Raw genomic sequence first — 16,866 nt, 5'->3', positions numbered from 1 at the left:
ACGCGATTATAATTATTTAGTGGGTGTGGGTGTTATCAATCTATAATTGTGTTCATAATAAAATATAAAGATCATTCTGTAATTAGAGCTTTATTTATAATTCAAAAAGGAAACTGGTAAGATGGTATCTTTATCACTGGATACAGAATTGCAAGATCCTTATTTTTCCAGCTGTAACGTTTATTTTCTAAGGCCTTGGTGGCATGTCTGAAACAAGCAAACTTAATTATTTATCTGTAGTATATTACCTACTATATATATATTGCTCTGTGACGTACTATGGATATCTGTTTCATCTCTTGCCGCCAATTTGTCTATTTCGAAATTTGATCAAGAAGACATTGAGTTATACATATTATGGAGACGACACCGCCTACATCACTTATTTTCCGCTCAACATACGCCATATGGCGTAACTGCACGCTCATTTTTTATTTGTTTTAAAGTGAAACGCATCAAATAAGAATTCGTGTGTGTTACGATATTGCATAAATAATACGGAAAAGTGCAAAGGAATAACTTTCATCGGTAAGTACCTAGCTAGATAATAATTTTTAAAACTTAGAGCAAAAAAATGGCGCACAGATTTTGTCTCCTCCATACGTACCTAGTATTATTATCTCAATGCAAGAAGACAAGAAATTTTAACAGTTTTGAGTTTACTCATCTACCTAATATGTATTAGATATTAATTTAAAATATGCTTGCCTACATTAGTAGTAAAAAAATGCAATCTAGAAGCCTGTTACAAATATTAGCTATTAATTATGTTGTACGAAGAAAATATACGACGTCACTTAAAAAATTGTTTTTCTTAGAGATAGGTATTCTGGAACTCACTTTAGAGTTGGATCCACAATGAGAGGAAAATCCAAGGGAACATTAAAATTGTGAACCAAAAGAGGACAAGGAAAGTTCAAATCACCTAACGGTAAGATTCCTTCAGATTCCTTTTTAATCTGAAACAATGAAAACATTAATAATAGAATAACGTTTACTTTCTATCTAAAAATGATAATTAATTTAGTTTATGATAAAATTAATTAAATAAATAATAATTTGAGCATTATGTAATGCGTAGGTTCTATAAAACTGGTTCACATTTAAATCATTAGCAGCCCATATTATATAGCCGGCAGTAATGTACGGTATTGTTATACATGAAATTACTAACGTCGTGGCCGATCACTTTTTTGCGCAATTTCAAAATGTTCGAACACCATAACCACATGTTTTCATCAGCAGCCCCACGTCGATCCAAACGCTCGTAAAAATCGAACATTTTTCGAATTGGTCTAAGGGTCTAAAAGAAACAAAATCCATGAAAATATTTTATTTAAATACCTATAATACCTATATCCTAATATTTGTTCTCAAATTAGATTAAGTAGTGTTATCATCAAAAAAAAAAAAAAAGAATCCTTGCAATACATTTGATCGTCATAATATGATTGTGTGTCTGCCATCGTAAGCGGATAATTATAATTTTATATGCTTTGAAGGATTTCGTACGTAAGTGTGATAGAAACAAAATAAATCCACTTACAGTTGGTGGTGGCCTTTTCACCTGTTTCCTCCAATCGGCCTTATTAGCCGATGTTTTGACTGGCTCTATACTAATTGGTGATGTTATATGATAGGTGTCTCCATCGAGCGTAGACGTATTTGTGCAAAGCTCAGACCCGCTCAACATGCCTAGTTCTTGGTCGTGACGTAGTATAATTTCCTAATGAAATTGTAAGTTTTTGAATTAGGTACTTATGCTTCCTACAATAACTGGAGTAGAAGTAGGACAAGTCGTCCCTAATATCAGAAAGAAAAATAATATTGTTTTCTTGATTATTTAAAACAATTTAAGTAACTAACTAGTTAGATAAAATCGAAATTTGCAACAAGTTATTTTATTATGGTCGATTCAATCGTAATTTCAATTTAATAAAACGAAACATAGCTGTACTTCATTAGGTATTTGTACTTATAATATGTAGTGTTAAAGTAAACACGTCTTTACGACAAGCTAAAAACGTTGAAAATAGAGTTACAGGTAGGTAAATAATAAAAATAAAAAAATTACTCACTCGCAATTTTTCTATATCCATATTGATCTTTTGCCTAGCCAGCATATCGGCTTTGATCTCATCAAGAAGAAAAGACCAATATCTGTTCACTCTTGATATTTCCGCATACTGCGTTTGAGGCACGTATAAGAGAATACGTTTAGCAATGATTGCTGGTAAAAGCTGAATCTATAAAATGAAGAAGTTTCATTTAAATAATACTCATTATTTTCCTACTTCATTGTTAGTGGATTCGTGTTTATAATTATTATAATTTAACATTTAATCATTTAATCAACACAACAGTTAGGTACATTAAGAAGGAACTTTACATAAAATTTACTTTATTTACATTTAGTAAAAATGCCCATTTTGTAAATAAATGAGTGCTCAAAGGCTTACAAAATCAACAGTTTCCAAACTTTCTGGCTTCGGTCTATTCACTTTCCAGATAGTCTTCTTGGAGCCATCTTTATACATCCATTGTAGTTCCTCCAGTTTAAAGCTATCCCGGAGTGATTTTATGGTTGAATTCCAAGTTGCCAGATTTATTTCCAACTAAAAATCGAAATTTTATATTATGAAACTCACCTATATGTTTTATCATGTTGATATGTAATAAAATTTTGAAAAAAAAAGAACTATTAGAGAAACGTATTTTAGTTTTTACCTCTCTTTGGGCTTGTCCAGGTAGTGGAGCTTGACTTGACGTATTTAATGACGTCTTACGACGCGGAGTTTCTTTTTTGACCTTAAAATTATTTTAATAACTAGGTACATTAGGAGAACATATTTTATTATTAAAACAAAAAATTATAGGTACTAAGTATTCAGGACTGCTGTAGTTAAAATAACATGCGTCTTCAACATATTATGGGATTGTTTTTAAATCTATAATATTATAAAGATAAAGAGTTTGTTTGTTTGAACGCGCTAATCTCAGGAACTACTGGTCCGATTCGAAAAATTCTTTCGGTGTTAGATAGCCCATTTATCGAGGAGGATTATCATCACGCTAAGACCACCAGGAGTGGAGCACTGCGGGTAAAACCGCAGGGCACAGCTAGTACATTATAATGTGAGGGCGCTAATAATTACTCTCCTTGTAGGAAAATGTCCCAATGATTTTGAGGAAGATCTTCTGGATGTTTTGTTTATGTTTTTTATTTATATCAAAAGATTTACTATTGAATATTTTTGAATCAAAATAACCTCAGTCGGAACAGCCTTTGACTTATCCACTGTTGGTTCATTCAAAACAACACAGTCGATCATGTCTTGTAACTGTTGTTGGCGATGCCGCTCAAATGTCTGCTGGGCTCTAGTTAGTATATCCCACATAAGTGGACCACCTGATACCGTTAGCAGTTCAGATAGTACTAATGCTTGTTGGTCCTAAATTAATTGTAAAACAACATACAAAGGAGAAATATGAACTAGTGTGCCGTTATTTTTATGAAAGCTCGAAAGTATAACAACTAACAAGTATACCTACCTACTTTACTATCATAACTGACCGCCTCCTTGGTACAGTGGTTGACGCGTGAGCGTAGAACCGAGGGGACCTGGCTTCGATTCCCGGTGGAGACGAAGAAAAAAAAATGTCTCGGTCTGGTAGGACACAGAAGGCTGATCACCTACTTGTCCCTAAAGAAAAATCGATCAGTGAAACAGATGTAGGTATGCATAATGCATCTGCCATCTGCCCCTTACCCCACTACGGGGACATGGGACTTCACACACTTTTACTATCATAATCAAAATTTGTCCGGATGAGGGTCTTCTTCAATTATTACATTATTGTCATTAACTATACATAGTTATCAATATGTTGTCTATTCTGTTTTGTTGAAATCAATATTCAAATTATAATACTCACAGATTTCAGAGTCGAAAACCAATTGCGATCATTAACCATAGCTTCGTTTAACATAGAAAGTGGCAGTACGGTTCTGTTATTATCCAAGGGAACCTGATCATAACTACTCCAAATTTGCTTTCTACAAAGTAAGTAGAAGCTTTTGATAGACATATGTAGCTATATAACATAAACATAAATTATAAGTAGGTACGCTTTATACTTTAAAGCTTAAAATATATTGTTATTTAGTTTATTATACCTATTACTGATAAAATTATCATTATGGCTTCATAGTGCATACTTACTCGTTTATAGAAGATATTGCATCTTTAGGCTTGCAATTCCAAATAGACTTCAGTAGAAGCGATAGAGACCAAACGCTTTTTACGTCATCAAGCAGTGTCATTAGGAAATGCTTTTTATTCTTCCACGATATTCGCATGTACCAATATTTTGTAGTAAGAAGATGTTTACTAAATTCTATAGATTCTTCGTAAAAGTCGTTTTTACCTTTAATAAAATTAGGTGACTACATTTATAAAGCACTAGGTATTTGATAATCTAGATTCTAGACTCTAGAGCAAGGTCAATTTATGTGAATAAACTTGTTTTCTGTGTGCCTCGTATTGATATTTCGGCTCTAATTCTACTTTTACAATTTGCTCACAATAATGAAAATTACCTGTTATCATCTCTGTCAATATCAATTCATCTAATAAATGAACTTGTTTCGATATATCGGCAAATGTAGTCATTATATGTAAATTTCTTTAAATTGCAAATATACTATTTTTAAATAATAACAACTATTAAAAATTCATTTCAACACTGATGACTGACATCTTAATATGACAGAAATACTTTTTAATTATGTTGTATTTTTTATTTTACTCTATTGCGTACCCTAAAGAATTTTAGTCATGAAATATTTTTAATATAATATGGTTAAAAACACAGTTACAAATTATCTACCTCTATTTTTAAATAGAAAAGTAACATAACAGGTAGATCTAGCGCTAATTTCGTCGCCTACTCCTAACTCTTAGATCCCAGGGTCGACCTTACAATGGCTATTATGTAAGCAGATTGTATACAGCAATATTCCAGTTACAAATCCGACGATGTCTGACCGACTGTCAGTTGGAAGCTGCAATGACGCGCGTAGACACGCCACCCCAAGCAATTTCAGTTAAACCGAAAAGTGCAAACCTGTGCCGGTTCTTATCAATAATATCTATAACAGCGTTCGCCGTTTCTTTATACTTTATTTACAAAAAACCTTTCGACTCACTCGGTGATCCTTCTGATCAAATTGTAATTCAGAATATCCCTAAAACTTATTCAAAGTTAGAGACTGTTGATCCTGAGGAACGTGATGTTTTCGAAGGATTTCGCACGTCGTTTTTGCCTCCAAATGATGATTTTATGGCCAGGCGGTATGCTGACAGAAATACTGAGACCTATTACAATGTAGCGAATGACCAAATTCAATTAGGAACCAGAAAAAGTATCCCACCCAAAAGGATTAAACGCAGAAGCCAATTTAAATTTACGTCGGAAGAAGACGAGTAAGTGTAGTCTGAATAGTGTTATAAACGCGATTTTCATATTACACAAAATCGAATATTAGATATGAGTCTACTTTCGAAAACGAAACAAAAATCTAGTGTAATAAATTAACGAGATATTAATATGATGATTGTTAACAGCACCTACTTTAAATCATAGAACTGTAGTTGCATTGTCTTAACCATGGAATCACACTTCGGTATGTTAACGAGACAGACAATTAAATCCTTACTTATATACTCATAATATGGTATTATGGCATTGACACCAATTTGCGAACTTGTAATTTAGTTGCTAATGGTATTATTTGCTTATAATTAAAACGTTTTAATCACAAGGTAAAAATAATATTTATCGTTGTCCAACATTTTTTTACTATTTTTGTGTTATGCATGTTGTTTTCATCAGGTTGAAAAAAAAAAGAAAAGTGAAACCCTCCCTGTTATTATTAAATTATTAAATAATACTTAATACTCTAAAACAAGCATTATAATTAAAGTGCAATATGCAAAATACGATAATTAATGTAAACGTTCATATTATGTACTTACAACGCCGGTAATGGATAGATACAATGATAATAATATGCAAATATATATCTTAATCATGCATCTAAGATTATAAGTATTGTTTTGGTACCTAGGTTGTTGGAACTTTAATTACCACATACCTAATGCAATAATTATAGGGCCATTACCTTGAATGTCAATCAGATTTAAAGTCTCATAATAAATCAAAACATAAATTCGAGTTTTTACTTTGCATTGTTCTTTCTTGATGTATTGCAGTTTAGACTACAAAACAAAACATCAGTTCATTAGTTCCACTTCACTCCTCGTTAGAAATAAAAAAGACGGGTTGCACTCCGGGAGCGCCGGCAGAAGTGAAAACTTGATTATTAACGTTCAGCATGTTTGATATTTTGGAATGGTATCCGTCTTACGCATGGAATATAAGGGTTAAAAAAAAAACATCCGTCTTACGCTTTTTCGATCAGGCCACGTGTCCTGACGCGAGTTTAAGATTTTATACCCAACGCCGCTAAAGACGTTTTCACTTCAAAAACAAGTATATATTTAACTAGCGGTCCGCCCCGGCTTCGCCCGTGGTACTTCTCTCCATAAGAACCATCCTCGTACTTTAAGAAATGTAATAAAAAAAGAATTAACGAAATCGGTTCAGTTGTTCTCGAGTTATGCGCTTACCAACACATTTTGCGATTCATTTTTATATTATAGAAGATTATTGATAAAAATTGAAATTCTTGAAGCCTACAAAATAAACCAAAAGTAGAAATTATTAAACACAAAATTGTCAAAAAAATTCTCAGATAATAAGGACTCTTGTAGGTGAATTTTATGTAGTAATATTTTAAACCAAGTTCTTTATAGAGACTATCTCTCCGACCAAACCGAAGAGGATGAAGATGTCAGCGAAATAGAAGAAAGTAACGAGAAAGATCCTAACGATCAATACGACGATGATGGAAAACTGCAAAGGTATAACAAGACAATAATTAAGTTCCCTAGCAATTTATTTAATTTATTACATAGGAAATGTTTCTGCTATCGTCCTAGGAAACTGCATCAAATACAATAAGATTGTTTACACGATGATACTACTTTTTTGGTCTTTTCATTCCACCAGTAAGACTGACAATGAATTAAAACCATTTTCTTGACATTTTCTTTTTACATAGCTCATGTTTAAGTAATGAATTGTCATATATGTATGACTGTATTTATCAGTGTAGTGCATCCTGAACTATACGTTGACCGTGGCCCTTTGGACGATGTGGAGCAAGTTCGAAGGCAGCCCGAGTTAGAAGAAGGCGAAATGAGCTCAGCAGCGCATGTGTACAAGCCTGTGCGTTCGTATGCTGGTAGGTTATAATTATCTTTATCAATTGTATTATTACGTGTTTTGTTAAAATATTTCAAATTTCCTTACTTATCTATAGGAACAGAAGATTTTCCACGGTGATTTTCCTCTAGTATTGTTAAGTCTCAGAACAACTTTGCTTCGCGTTTTTTTGAATAACAAATTAAAATCATTGTTACTTATCAAAAACCATCATGAGAATGTACTATATCTTTAAAGTAACTACCTATCATAATATTTATAGTGGCAAACTATTTTTGGCGGGTTGCTATACGAACGACTTGTATAAAAGCATTCGTCCCGAATTGACAATAGGTTATGCATACTACAATGTGCTACGCTCACGCCCATTATCCAATTGTGGACTCGTGTAAAACGAGTCAAGTTCACGTCCGAATCAAATGAAATTACATGTCAACATTATTATGAAAAATGCGAAAGAAGCAATGTACGATTTAAGTAGCAATGATGGAAAATCTGGCTAATAGCGCAAATTATTATTAATTTATTAGTATAGAATAAAAGCATCATCCCAATTAAAATATATGTAGTACCTAAATAATAAATCTAGTGAGCCTAATTATTCGAAAATCTTGAGAAAACAAACTGTTAATTTGATAATCGTTAAAGTTCCTCTTAATTACGGCTTATCAAACTTAAAACAATGGTGAATTACCCACAATAGAGAACCCGATAGTGTCATCTTTGGTAATTACATCATTACTTTATCAGGTATTCATGCATTTTGGAAAGGTCAAGGTGACCGCGACACAATAAGGAGCACTCAAGCAAAAATAATGACGCAATACATGGACGCTGAAGCCGATCCTTGTCATGACTTTTATCAATACGCGTGCGGTAACTGGCCTGCTCTTAATCCTATTCCAGCTGATAAAGCCGGGTAAGATTATAAAAACGACCTAAAATAAGAAAATTTCAATATAATAACTCTATCTTGCTTTTCAGTTATGATACATTTGAAATGCTTAGGGAAAACTTGGACGCAGTTCTCAAAGATCTGCTTGAATTTAAAAGTTCCGAATACGTCACGTCCATTTATCCGGGCCCACATTTAGATCTCGAAGAAAGCTTTCTGAAAGTATTAAGACCCTCAGAGTGTCCCACTGAAAATATTAATAACATGCGTATAGATATAATTTTAAACAAACCGGATGATATTTCTGATAATGTTAATGAACAAGCCCATTACGAAATACATGATGACAAAAACAAATCAGAAATTATTAATCGCATTAGAAGGTATTTGGACAAAATATCGACTGTTGACAAATCTCTACCTAGAATCAAATATAACATTCACGAGTATTACTTTGATAATAAAAGAAAAGGTAAGAGTCGTATAAAGAGGCAACACAGAATAGTGGAACACATTAATCGAGTTAACAGAATAAGAAGAAAAAAGTTTTATAAAAGGGACTTATTGCAAGGAAGACGATTACTAACAAAGAAGCGAGTCAAAAGACGGCAAGGCATTGATGACGTCATTTCTCATATAAAACGTATTCCTCAGAAACCTGACTCTATCGACCCAGCTCATGGTGATGCTACATTAAAGGCAAGATATTTGTTCAAATCGTGTATGAATCATGAAATATTGAAACAGAGGGCCCAACAACCACTTCTAGATTTATTAGATCTTTTCGGTGGTTGGCCGATATTAAAACCCGATTGGACACCTGGGGCTTTTGATTGGTTGGAACTTATGGCCAAATTACGATTGTTTAATAACGATATTTTGATATCTGAGTGGGTTGGACCAGATATCAAGAATTCCGATGAATATGTCATACAATTTGATCAAACCAGTTTAGGTAAAATGATATTCAAAACATTTTTTTTTTCATAAAATGGCTGTCTCTATCTCTTTTTCAGTCTTCACTATATACGTTATTCTTTTGTACTAGGATTGCCTACTCGAGATTATTTTCTACAAGGATCAAACAGGGTTTATTTGGAAGCATACAAAACATATTTGATAAAAATAGCAACTTTACTTGGAGGAAAACCTGGTTACGTGAAAGCTAGTGCAGACAAGCTTATCGATTTTGAAATCAAGTAAGTGACAAAACTTACCAATAACAATAGTTTTAATTAAATCTTAGTATTTTCCTGTTTATTTATGTTATTGATATTAGAATTAATAAATTGTAGCAATACAGAGAATATACAACAAACAAGAATTAAGAAATCAATACATTCCTTGTATGTAATTTGATTTACATTTATCCAACTTCAAATGCAAATATCAATATTTTCCATAGAATAATATAATATGTTGCATTTTCTATTACCTTTTTCATATAATTATAATCTACTCCTGATTCTTCAAACGTTCGTTTTTCACATCGCAATGGACCGGTTTCATAAAATGTATATTTTTGTGTCTGAGGATAGTTAGTAAGCTAGAGAGTGACATAGAGATTTTAGGGGTTTTAACAAAATTATTTTAGACAGATTTTTTTGAACAGATTAGCAAAAATAACCTCAGCGCCAGAGGACAGACGCAACGTATCCGAACTGTACAGGAGAATGACGTTAGCGAAATTGCAAACTTTAGTGCCGGAAGTCGATTGGAAGAGATATTTGTGTATTGTTATGAATAGAACTGTGCATTCGGAGGAAACTGTCGTTCTATTTGCGCTTAATTATGTTCGGGTAAGTGATTTTTTTATTTTTTATTAAACTTGTGTATTTTTAGGTAAAGAAATTTATCTTTGTAAAATGTAGAGAAGGGGTAATATAACGTATTTTTTTCCTTTTTTGTATTATTTGTCCACATTATAATTGTGATAATTGCTAATTTAATATGAATTTAAATATGAGGAAAAATCATATTGCCTACCAAAACATATGTGCAAAAAATTATTGCCGATCTTTTGCCTATCTTAAATAAAATGTAGAGGCCTCACTTGTGGAAATCATCTTAGATTTCTTGTTGCTGTAAACTTTGGTTTAAATGTTGTCATTGGCGCGAACATAATATAATCAAATTTAATTTCAACTATCCCATCACATCTTCAACTTTCCTTTCCCATTTCAAAATCAAAATCACGTGTTCAACTTTCTGGTCCTATTCCAAAACCACTATCCCATTACGTGTTCCACCTGACCAAAATCACGATCCTATCACGTGCAAGTCTATAATCTGTCAACAATTCGACAGCACTTGGTGCAATTGATAGAGACGACGGATCCGAACACTTTAGCGAATTATCTGCTCTGGCGGTTTGTGAGGCATCGCGTTAATAACCTGGATGATCGCTTTCAGTCTGTTAAACAACAGTAAGCTTTTTTTGGGAATAAATAATTTCATATAGCTATAACAAACATTTTGGTTAATTTATTTTAAAGACAATATACTTCAATGTAACGATAAGCAATCGAATGACAATAAATGAAAAGTTCCATACAATTTCAAAACTCACCCGTTTGGGTGAGCTTAGTGAGGTTTGGGTGAGGGAGGTTACCTATCACGTTAGTTTTAACGTGATTGGTACACTATAACGAACCAATTTACTTTCCAGATTCTACTTCATACTATTCGGGCGGGAACAATCTCCACCTCGCTGGAAAAATTGCATATCCCAAGTAAACTCGAACATGGGCATGGCCCTTGGCTCAATGTTCGTTAGAAAGTACTTCGACGAAATGAGCAAAAACGACACATTGACCATGACGAGGGAAATCCAGCAATCATTTAGAGATTTACTGCACATGACCAATTGGATAGATGACGAAACGAAAAAACTAGCGGCACATAAAGTTGACTCTATGATGTTAAGAATAGGTTACCCGGACTTTATCCTGGATAAAATTGAGCTGGATGAAAGGTATAAGGAAGTGAGAATACACCCGGATAAATATTTTGAGAACATTCTGAATATATTGCAGCATCTTACCAAAATGGAACAGTCACGGTGCGATTTTATTTTGATTACGTAGTTCAGTCGAATAGAAATGTAGAGTTAAAATGTAGAGTTTAAGAATTATCTAGTCTTTTGCTAGTTTCAAACTTCTTATTATACTGAATAAAAAAAGTTTCCTTTATATTTAATAAAATGTAGTTAAGTCTGTTCGTTTCTCATATAAAAAAAAAGTATAAGAATGAATTTTTGACTGAATAAAATATCGTAAATTAACGTCCCATCTAGCGCCGTCAATTTCCCATAAAATAATTAGTTCTGCTATAAATCGTCACAGTAACCCACACATTTTTCGTAAATTTTATACAGTTACTAAGCGTTCATATTGTCAAATTAAACCAGGTGAACTTGCGGTGTATGATCTCTACAACCTATATAAGTTAGCTCTACATTTGACAATATAGATCATTATTTTTAGACCAATTTAAATTATATTTTCTATTTATTTCTTCTATTAAAAACAGCATTGGCCAACCGGTAAACAAAACACTCTGGAACACAGCGCCCGCAGTAGTGAACGCGTACTACAGCCGCAACAAGAACCAGATAATGTTCCCGGCCGGCATCCTGCAACCGCCGTTCTATCACCGGCACTTCCCGAGATCGCTCAACTTTGGTGGCATCGGGGTTGTTATTGGTGAGTTGTGCTTGTAGTATAGAGCAAGTACGTAAGTACGCAATTGTGAACGCTTACTACAGACGCAGTAATGTGTTTTTTTTTACTATTAATACTATTAAATCAAAGAAATGCACCAAAATTAATCTAGACATAAAATGTAATGATCAAGTAATCGAACAGGTAAAACACCATAAATTCTTAGGTGTTCTGGTAGACGAAGGTCTAAAATGGGACAGTCATATTGAATATATTTGTGATAGGTTAAATCGTTTCGTTTACGTATTACGTCGCCTTAGAGATACTGTATCTATGAATGCTGCAATAAATGCCTACCATGCATATATATCGTCGATACTCTCTTACGGAATAATTCTTTGGGGACAGTCTTGCGAGGTGCGGAAAGTGTTTGTGGCACAAAAGAAATGTATCCGGGCCCTGTGCGGATTACATCAAATGCCGGCACTACACATAGGCCAACGCGTTGGCAAGCGCGTTGGCACATGCACTTGTCCAATGTGTAGAACGGGCGTTCGCGCGCTGGTGGTAGGTATTTGAACGTTGGCCAGCGCGCTTGCGAGCTTGCCGCGCGGTGTCGGAAACATCAAAGGACACTTGTCGCAAGCTTGGCGCACCATCCACACATTGGCCGCGCGATCAGTTTGACTGTAGCAGCGATCAGGAGTGCACGTTTTTTTCTTGCGGCGAATTAACACCTAACTTGACAAAATGGCGAACAATATGAGTAACGAGGAAACATTTAAATTTATTGAGCTCTATCAGAGTTAAAACTGCCTGTGGAACCCAAAAAATAAGTACCATAAAAATAAAAATGTTGTATGTATTAAAAGTGCCAAATAAATAAGGTTCTTGGACATGCCGTTTTCCTCACAATGTTTTACTTCACAAAGAGCATCCTACTTTAATTTTATTTTAATATTATAAATGTGAAAGTGTGTTTATTTCTTTGTTTGTTACATCCATTTTGAATCCGTCCGCACATTGGCTCGAACCAAACCATACTGAACGACCTTCCAATGTGTGGATTACTCACAAGCGCGTTTGCAAGCGCACCGCCAGCGCGCTGGCGAATGCGCTGGCCTATGTGTAGAGGCGACAAAAGGGACAGTTGCAAACCAATGTTCGGTAAATTACGTATCCTTACACTAACCTACATATATATAAGAGAAGTATGTTTATTTGTTAAATACCACCCAGAATATTTTAAAAAGAAAGGAGAAGTAAATTCGCATATGTTAACGAGGTATCAAAATAAACTGCACTTTCCAACATGTAGAATAAATCAAGCAAAAAATAGTGTGATATTTATGACTATTACAATATATAATAAAATACCGGATAACTTTAAGGATCTCCCAGTAAATATATTTAAGAAGAAACTGACGAAATGGTTAATGGAGAAACAATTTTATGATATTCAAGAACTTATTACATTGCGGAATCTGTGAAGGAATTAGTGACGTTTAACAATAGTGACGCGAAGAATTTGTGTAGTGTTGGTGTAGTGTAATTTAATTAACTTATTTCCATTTAAATATTTGCACACCCAAATGGTGGGTAGAATGTATTAGCGCCTTAATATTGTAACAACACCTTTTTTGTAACTACATTCTTGTAAATAAATGAAATTTGAATTTGAATTTGAATTTGAATGAATCAATTTAATGACCTAAATTCCATCTATACTAATATTATTCAGCTGAAGAGTTGGTTTGTTTGTTTGAACGCGCTAATCTCAGGAACTACTGGTTCGATTTGAAAAATTATTTCGGTGTTAGATAGCCTTGTTATTGAGGAAAGCTATAAGCTATATACCATCTCGCTAAGACCATCAGGAGCGGAGCACTGTGGGTAAAACCGCGGAGCACAGCTAGTATTAGATAAAGTCGAACTTATCGAAACTAACGTAATTATCTTTCAATTCACGAATAAAACCGTTTCTTGCCTTTTTAATCCTTCCTATAAAAATTTGATCACGAGGCGGGATACAAACCCGCGTCTTTCTACCAATCCGTTTTCCAAAAATTCGATCCCGCCCCGTAATCGATTTTTTTTTTATTATTTAAAAAAATATTTACTTACACTTGTCAAACTAATCACACTCGACGTGATAGTTTTTTGACAAAAAAAACTTTTAATTACTATTTTCTTATTCCAGGTCACGAAATAACCCACGGTTTCGACGACAAGGGTCGTCTGTTCGACTGCGAAGGCAATTTGCACAGATGGTGGTCGGATACAGCTATAGAGGCTTTCCACAAACGTGCGCAGTGTCTGATCGATCAGTATGGACAGTATGTAGTGCCGGAGGTTAATATGAAACTGGATGGGGTTAATACACAGGTATGGAAAATTGTATAATTATTATTTTGGGCATTGAGCGAATTGGGCTTCCTAAAACTTTTTCTCGCATCCTTGCTTTGCCTTTTCCCAAAATTTTCATCAATATTATACAAATAATTTTTCTTACGTTAAATTCCTCTCATTAAAAATTCATATTTGCAGGAAAGTTTACCTTAATTCCAATATCTTGTTACTTTTCCTTGCATCAATTGATAGTAAAAATTGGGAGACAGTTGAAAGAGTTACAAAATGATAAGTCGTATTTATAACAAAAATTACTACGTTATTCATTTAACCAAAAATGATTATGAAATTTCGTATTCCAGGGTGAAAACATAGCAGACAACGGCGGTGTGAAACAAGCGTTCCACGCGTACCAACACTGGCTGAGACTTCACGATGCAAGCGATGAAACTCTACCCGGCCTCAACCATACACACACGCAGCTCTTCTTCCTTAACTTTGCTCAGGTACTCTATGTAGAAATATAGAGATGATAACTATACCTATCGTATTGTGTACAAGTACCAGGCCTCAATCATACACACATGCAGTTATTGAAGTGAAATTTCCCTATCGGGGTTGGAAAAAAAAATTGTGTGACATTTTTTCGTTACGCGTGAAATTTTTCCGTTACGAGCCATCTTTTTCTTATCCCTACCACGCGTGATTCGACGTATTTCTGTAAAGGTGCATGAAGTAAATTATTTTTTGAAAAATAAGGTCATAAAGAAGTTTCACTAAAAACGTGTGTACACTAGTACACGCACACATTTTTCTTCCTTAATTTTGCTGAGGTATTTCCATAATTTTGTTGAGGTATTTTTATGTAAAGATGTAGAGATAATGACTAGAGCAATTACAATAATATGTAGAACTCTATCTACTCTATGTAGAGATTATGACTACATCAATCATAATAATATTTAGAATTCTATGTACTCTGTGTAGAGATGTAGAGATCGATCAATCATATAACATCTTTAATGACGAAACTCTACCCTAATTTTTCTCATGTACTCAATCACTATGTCGAGATGTATAGGTAGATTATTCGGAAAGAGCCACGCAAACGTAGTTATTCTTCCTTAGGTGAATGGTTCTTCTTTGCTTAGGTGATCTATGGTAGATATTCAGTTAAGAGCTAATTTTAGCGTAAAAAGTGACGACTTGCAGTAGCTCTACAGCTGACTTAATTGTATGTAGAGTTAGAATGCTGCTAGCTATTTCACATGGCTGCTCTACAAGTGACTGAGTTATAATAATAAATAGAAATGCGCGGTACCAACTTCATCACACGGCTCTACAACTGGCAGAGTTGTAGTTGATTATAGAGATAAGACGCTGCTCTACATCTATCTCGGGTATTATACAAGGAACGAAATAAAGAGATAGAGATAGAAGCTGTCGGCTCTATCACACACTCTACAACTTTATGAGGTCTATAGTTAGCAACCGCCTCTACTGTATAAACAATTATAGGGATAAGAGAACAATGCGAGAGATGCTTTTATTTACCTTGTTGTTTCCTAACGCATGTAGAATCCAATTAAATGTCGAATGAACTGTAGGTTCGGTCTCATGGAGTGGAAAGCGTCGATCGCCTATAACACAGGTCTAATACCTAGTTTAGTTGATGTCGAGTCTCTTTATTTGTTAACTTTTATAATAGGCCCATCTAAATAAATATTTTTTTCATTTTTTTTCAAACTGTATTTTATTTAACGTAACTTTACGATAATCACAGGTATGGTGCGGTGCAATGCGTCCAGAAGCGATGCGTAACAAACTGAAAACGGCCGTACATTCTCCGGGACGGTTCAGAGTTATCGGCACTTTGTCTAATTCTAAGGACTTCGCGAGGGAATTTAATTGTCCATTAGGTTCTCCAATGAATCCTGTACAGAAATGTAGTGTGTGGTGAAAGAAAGAATTATAATAAACATAGATGGTATTACAACAAAACAATTTAAACCCAGTCTAACTTTAAACCAGGGATCTGTCACTTTAATAGTAATTATTATCTATGAGATAACCCGCGCAAGTTAAACCCTGTCTAAAGTTTTTTGTGGTGAGACAGAGAAATTTTAATTTTATAAATATGTCCTGTTTTAGCTACCTACAAGCTTTACAATATTATCTAATAAAAAAAACGTTTTTCACAGAGCGATAAAATTTTATCTTATAAACCTATATTGTTTACAGAAACTTTCATGATTTAGAATCCTAATAATAAAAAATATTTTTCGATATTCAATCCGTCCATATCCAGTTAAAATTACCCTCATTTTTGTCAAACGTATCTCAGATCTCTATACTAATTTCAGCTCATAATATCGAATAAATCCTTTCAGTACCTGATTTGTTATAATTATTATTATTATTTGTATAAAACTCTTTTATATTGTGGAGATATTACAATCGTGCATTTTGGTAACTGTGCTTTAATTGTATATTAATATTAAGTTTGTATTATTAATTATCAATTTATAACTAGTTTATTTATAAATGAATATTTTTCAAATAAATAATATTCGAATTAAATATGTGTCATTTATTATTATACCTACTATT

At 33.7% G+C, this 16,866-nt stretch overlaps 2 protein-coding genes across 2 annotated transcripts; one reads left to right on the top strand and one right to left on the bottom strand.

Moving 5' to 3' along the window:
- Positions 1–101: 101 nt before the first annotated feature.
- On the bottom strand, positions 102–4,917 carry LOC123695653. The gene is made up of 12 exons (XM_045641560.1): positions 4,880–4,917; positions 4,601–4,686; positions 4,224–4,428; positions 3,937–4,057; positions 3,270–3,452; positions 2,728–2,808; positions 2,460–2,615; positions 2,079–2,246; positions 1,547–1,726; positions 1,175–1,303; positions 841–959; positions 102–207 (listed from the first exon to the last, which is right to left on the bottom strand). Exons 1-12 carry the CDS (start codon positions 4,915–4,917, stop codon positions 102–104), a joined length of 1,572 nt encoding a protein of 523 aa, XP_045497516.1.
- A 137-nt stretch (positions 4,918–5,054) lies between these two features.
- Positions 5,055–16,815, top strand: LOC123695398 (neprilysin-4-like). Its single transcript, XM_045641232.1, has 13 exons — positions 5,055–5,486; positions 6,879–6,986; positions 7,236–7,369; positions 8,101–8,269; positions 8,335–9,200; positions 9,294–9,444; positions 9,858–10,044; positions 10,553–10,671; positions 10,914–11,306; positions 11,777–11,949; positions 14,108–14,292; positions 14,619–14,762; positions 16,040–16,815. The coding sequence occupies exons 1-13, from the start codon at positions 5,071–5,073 to the stop codon at positions 16,214–16,216; spliced, it is 3,222 nt and encodes a 1,073-aa protein (XP_045497188.1). The 5' UTR covers positions 5,055–5,070; the 3' UTR covers positions 16,217–16,815.
- Positions 16,816–16,866: the final 51 nt, after the last annotated feature.

Source organism: Colias croceus, chromosome 11 (assembly GCF_905220415.1).
Source record: "Colias croceus chromosome 11, ilColCroc2.1".
In the NCBI taxonomy this organism is placed as follows: domain Eukaryota; kingdom Metazoa; phylum Arthropoda; class Insecta; order Lepidoptera; family Pieridae; genus Colias; species Colias croceus.
Note: the sequence above shows the minus strand (reverse complement) of the source record. Positions and strands in the feature narration are given on the sequence as shown.

Excerpts from the sequence above, each read along its gene's own strand:
- LOC123695653 (XM_045641560.1), bottom strand. The coding sequence starts at position 4,917 with ATGTTACTTTTCTATTTAAAAATAGAGGTAGATAATTT. Across the intron at positions 4,687-4,879 it reads AAAATAGAGGTAGATAATTT|AAATTTACATATAATGACTA; the intron begins GTAACTGTGTTT and ends TGCAATTTAAAG. Across the intron at positions 1,727-2,078 it reads TGGATATAGAAAAATTGCGA|GAAATTATACTACGTCACGA; the intron begins GTGAGTAATTTT and ends CAATTTCATTAG.
- LOC123695398 (XM_045641232.1), top strand. The coding sequence starts at position 5,071 with ATGACGCGCGTAGACACGCCACCCCAAGCAATTTCAGTTAAACCGAAA. Across the intron at positions 7,370-8,100 it reads GCCTGTGCGTTCGTATGCTG|GTATTCATGCATTTTGGAAA; the intron begins GTAGGTTATAAT and ends TTACTTTATCAG. Across the intron at positions 9,445-9,857 it reads CTTATCGATTTTGAAATCAA|ATTAGCAAAAATAACCTCAG; the intron begins GTAAGTGACAAA and ends TTTTTTGAACAG.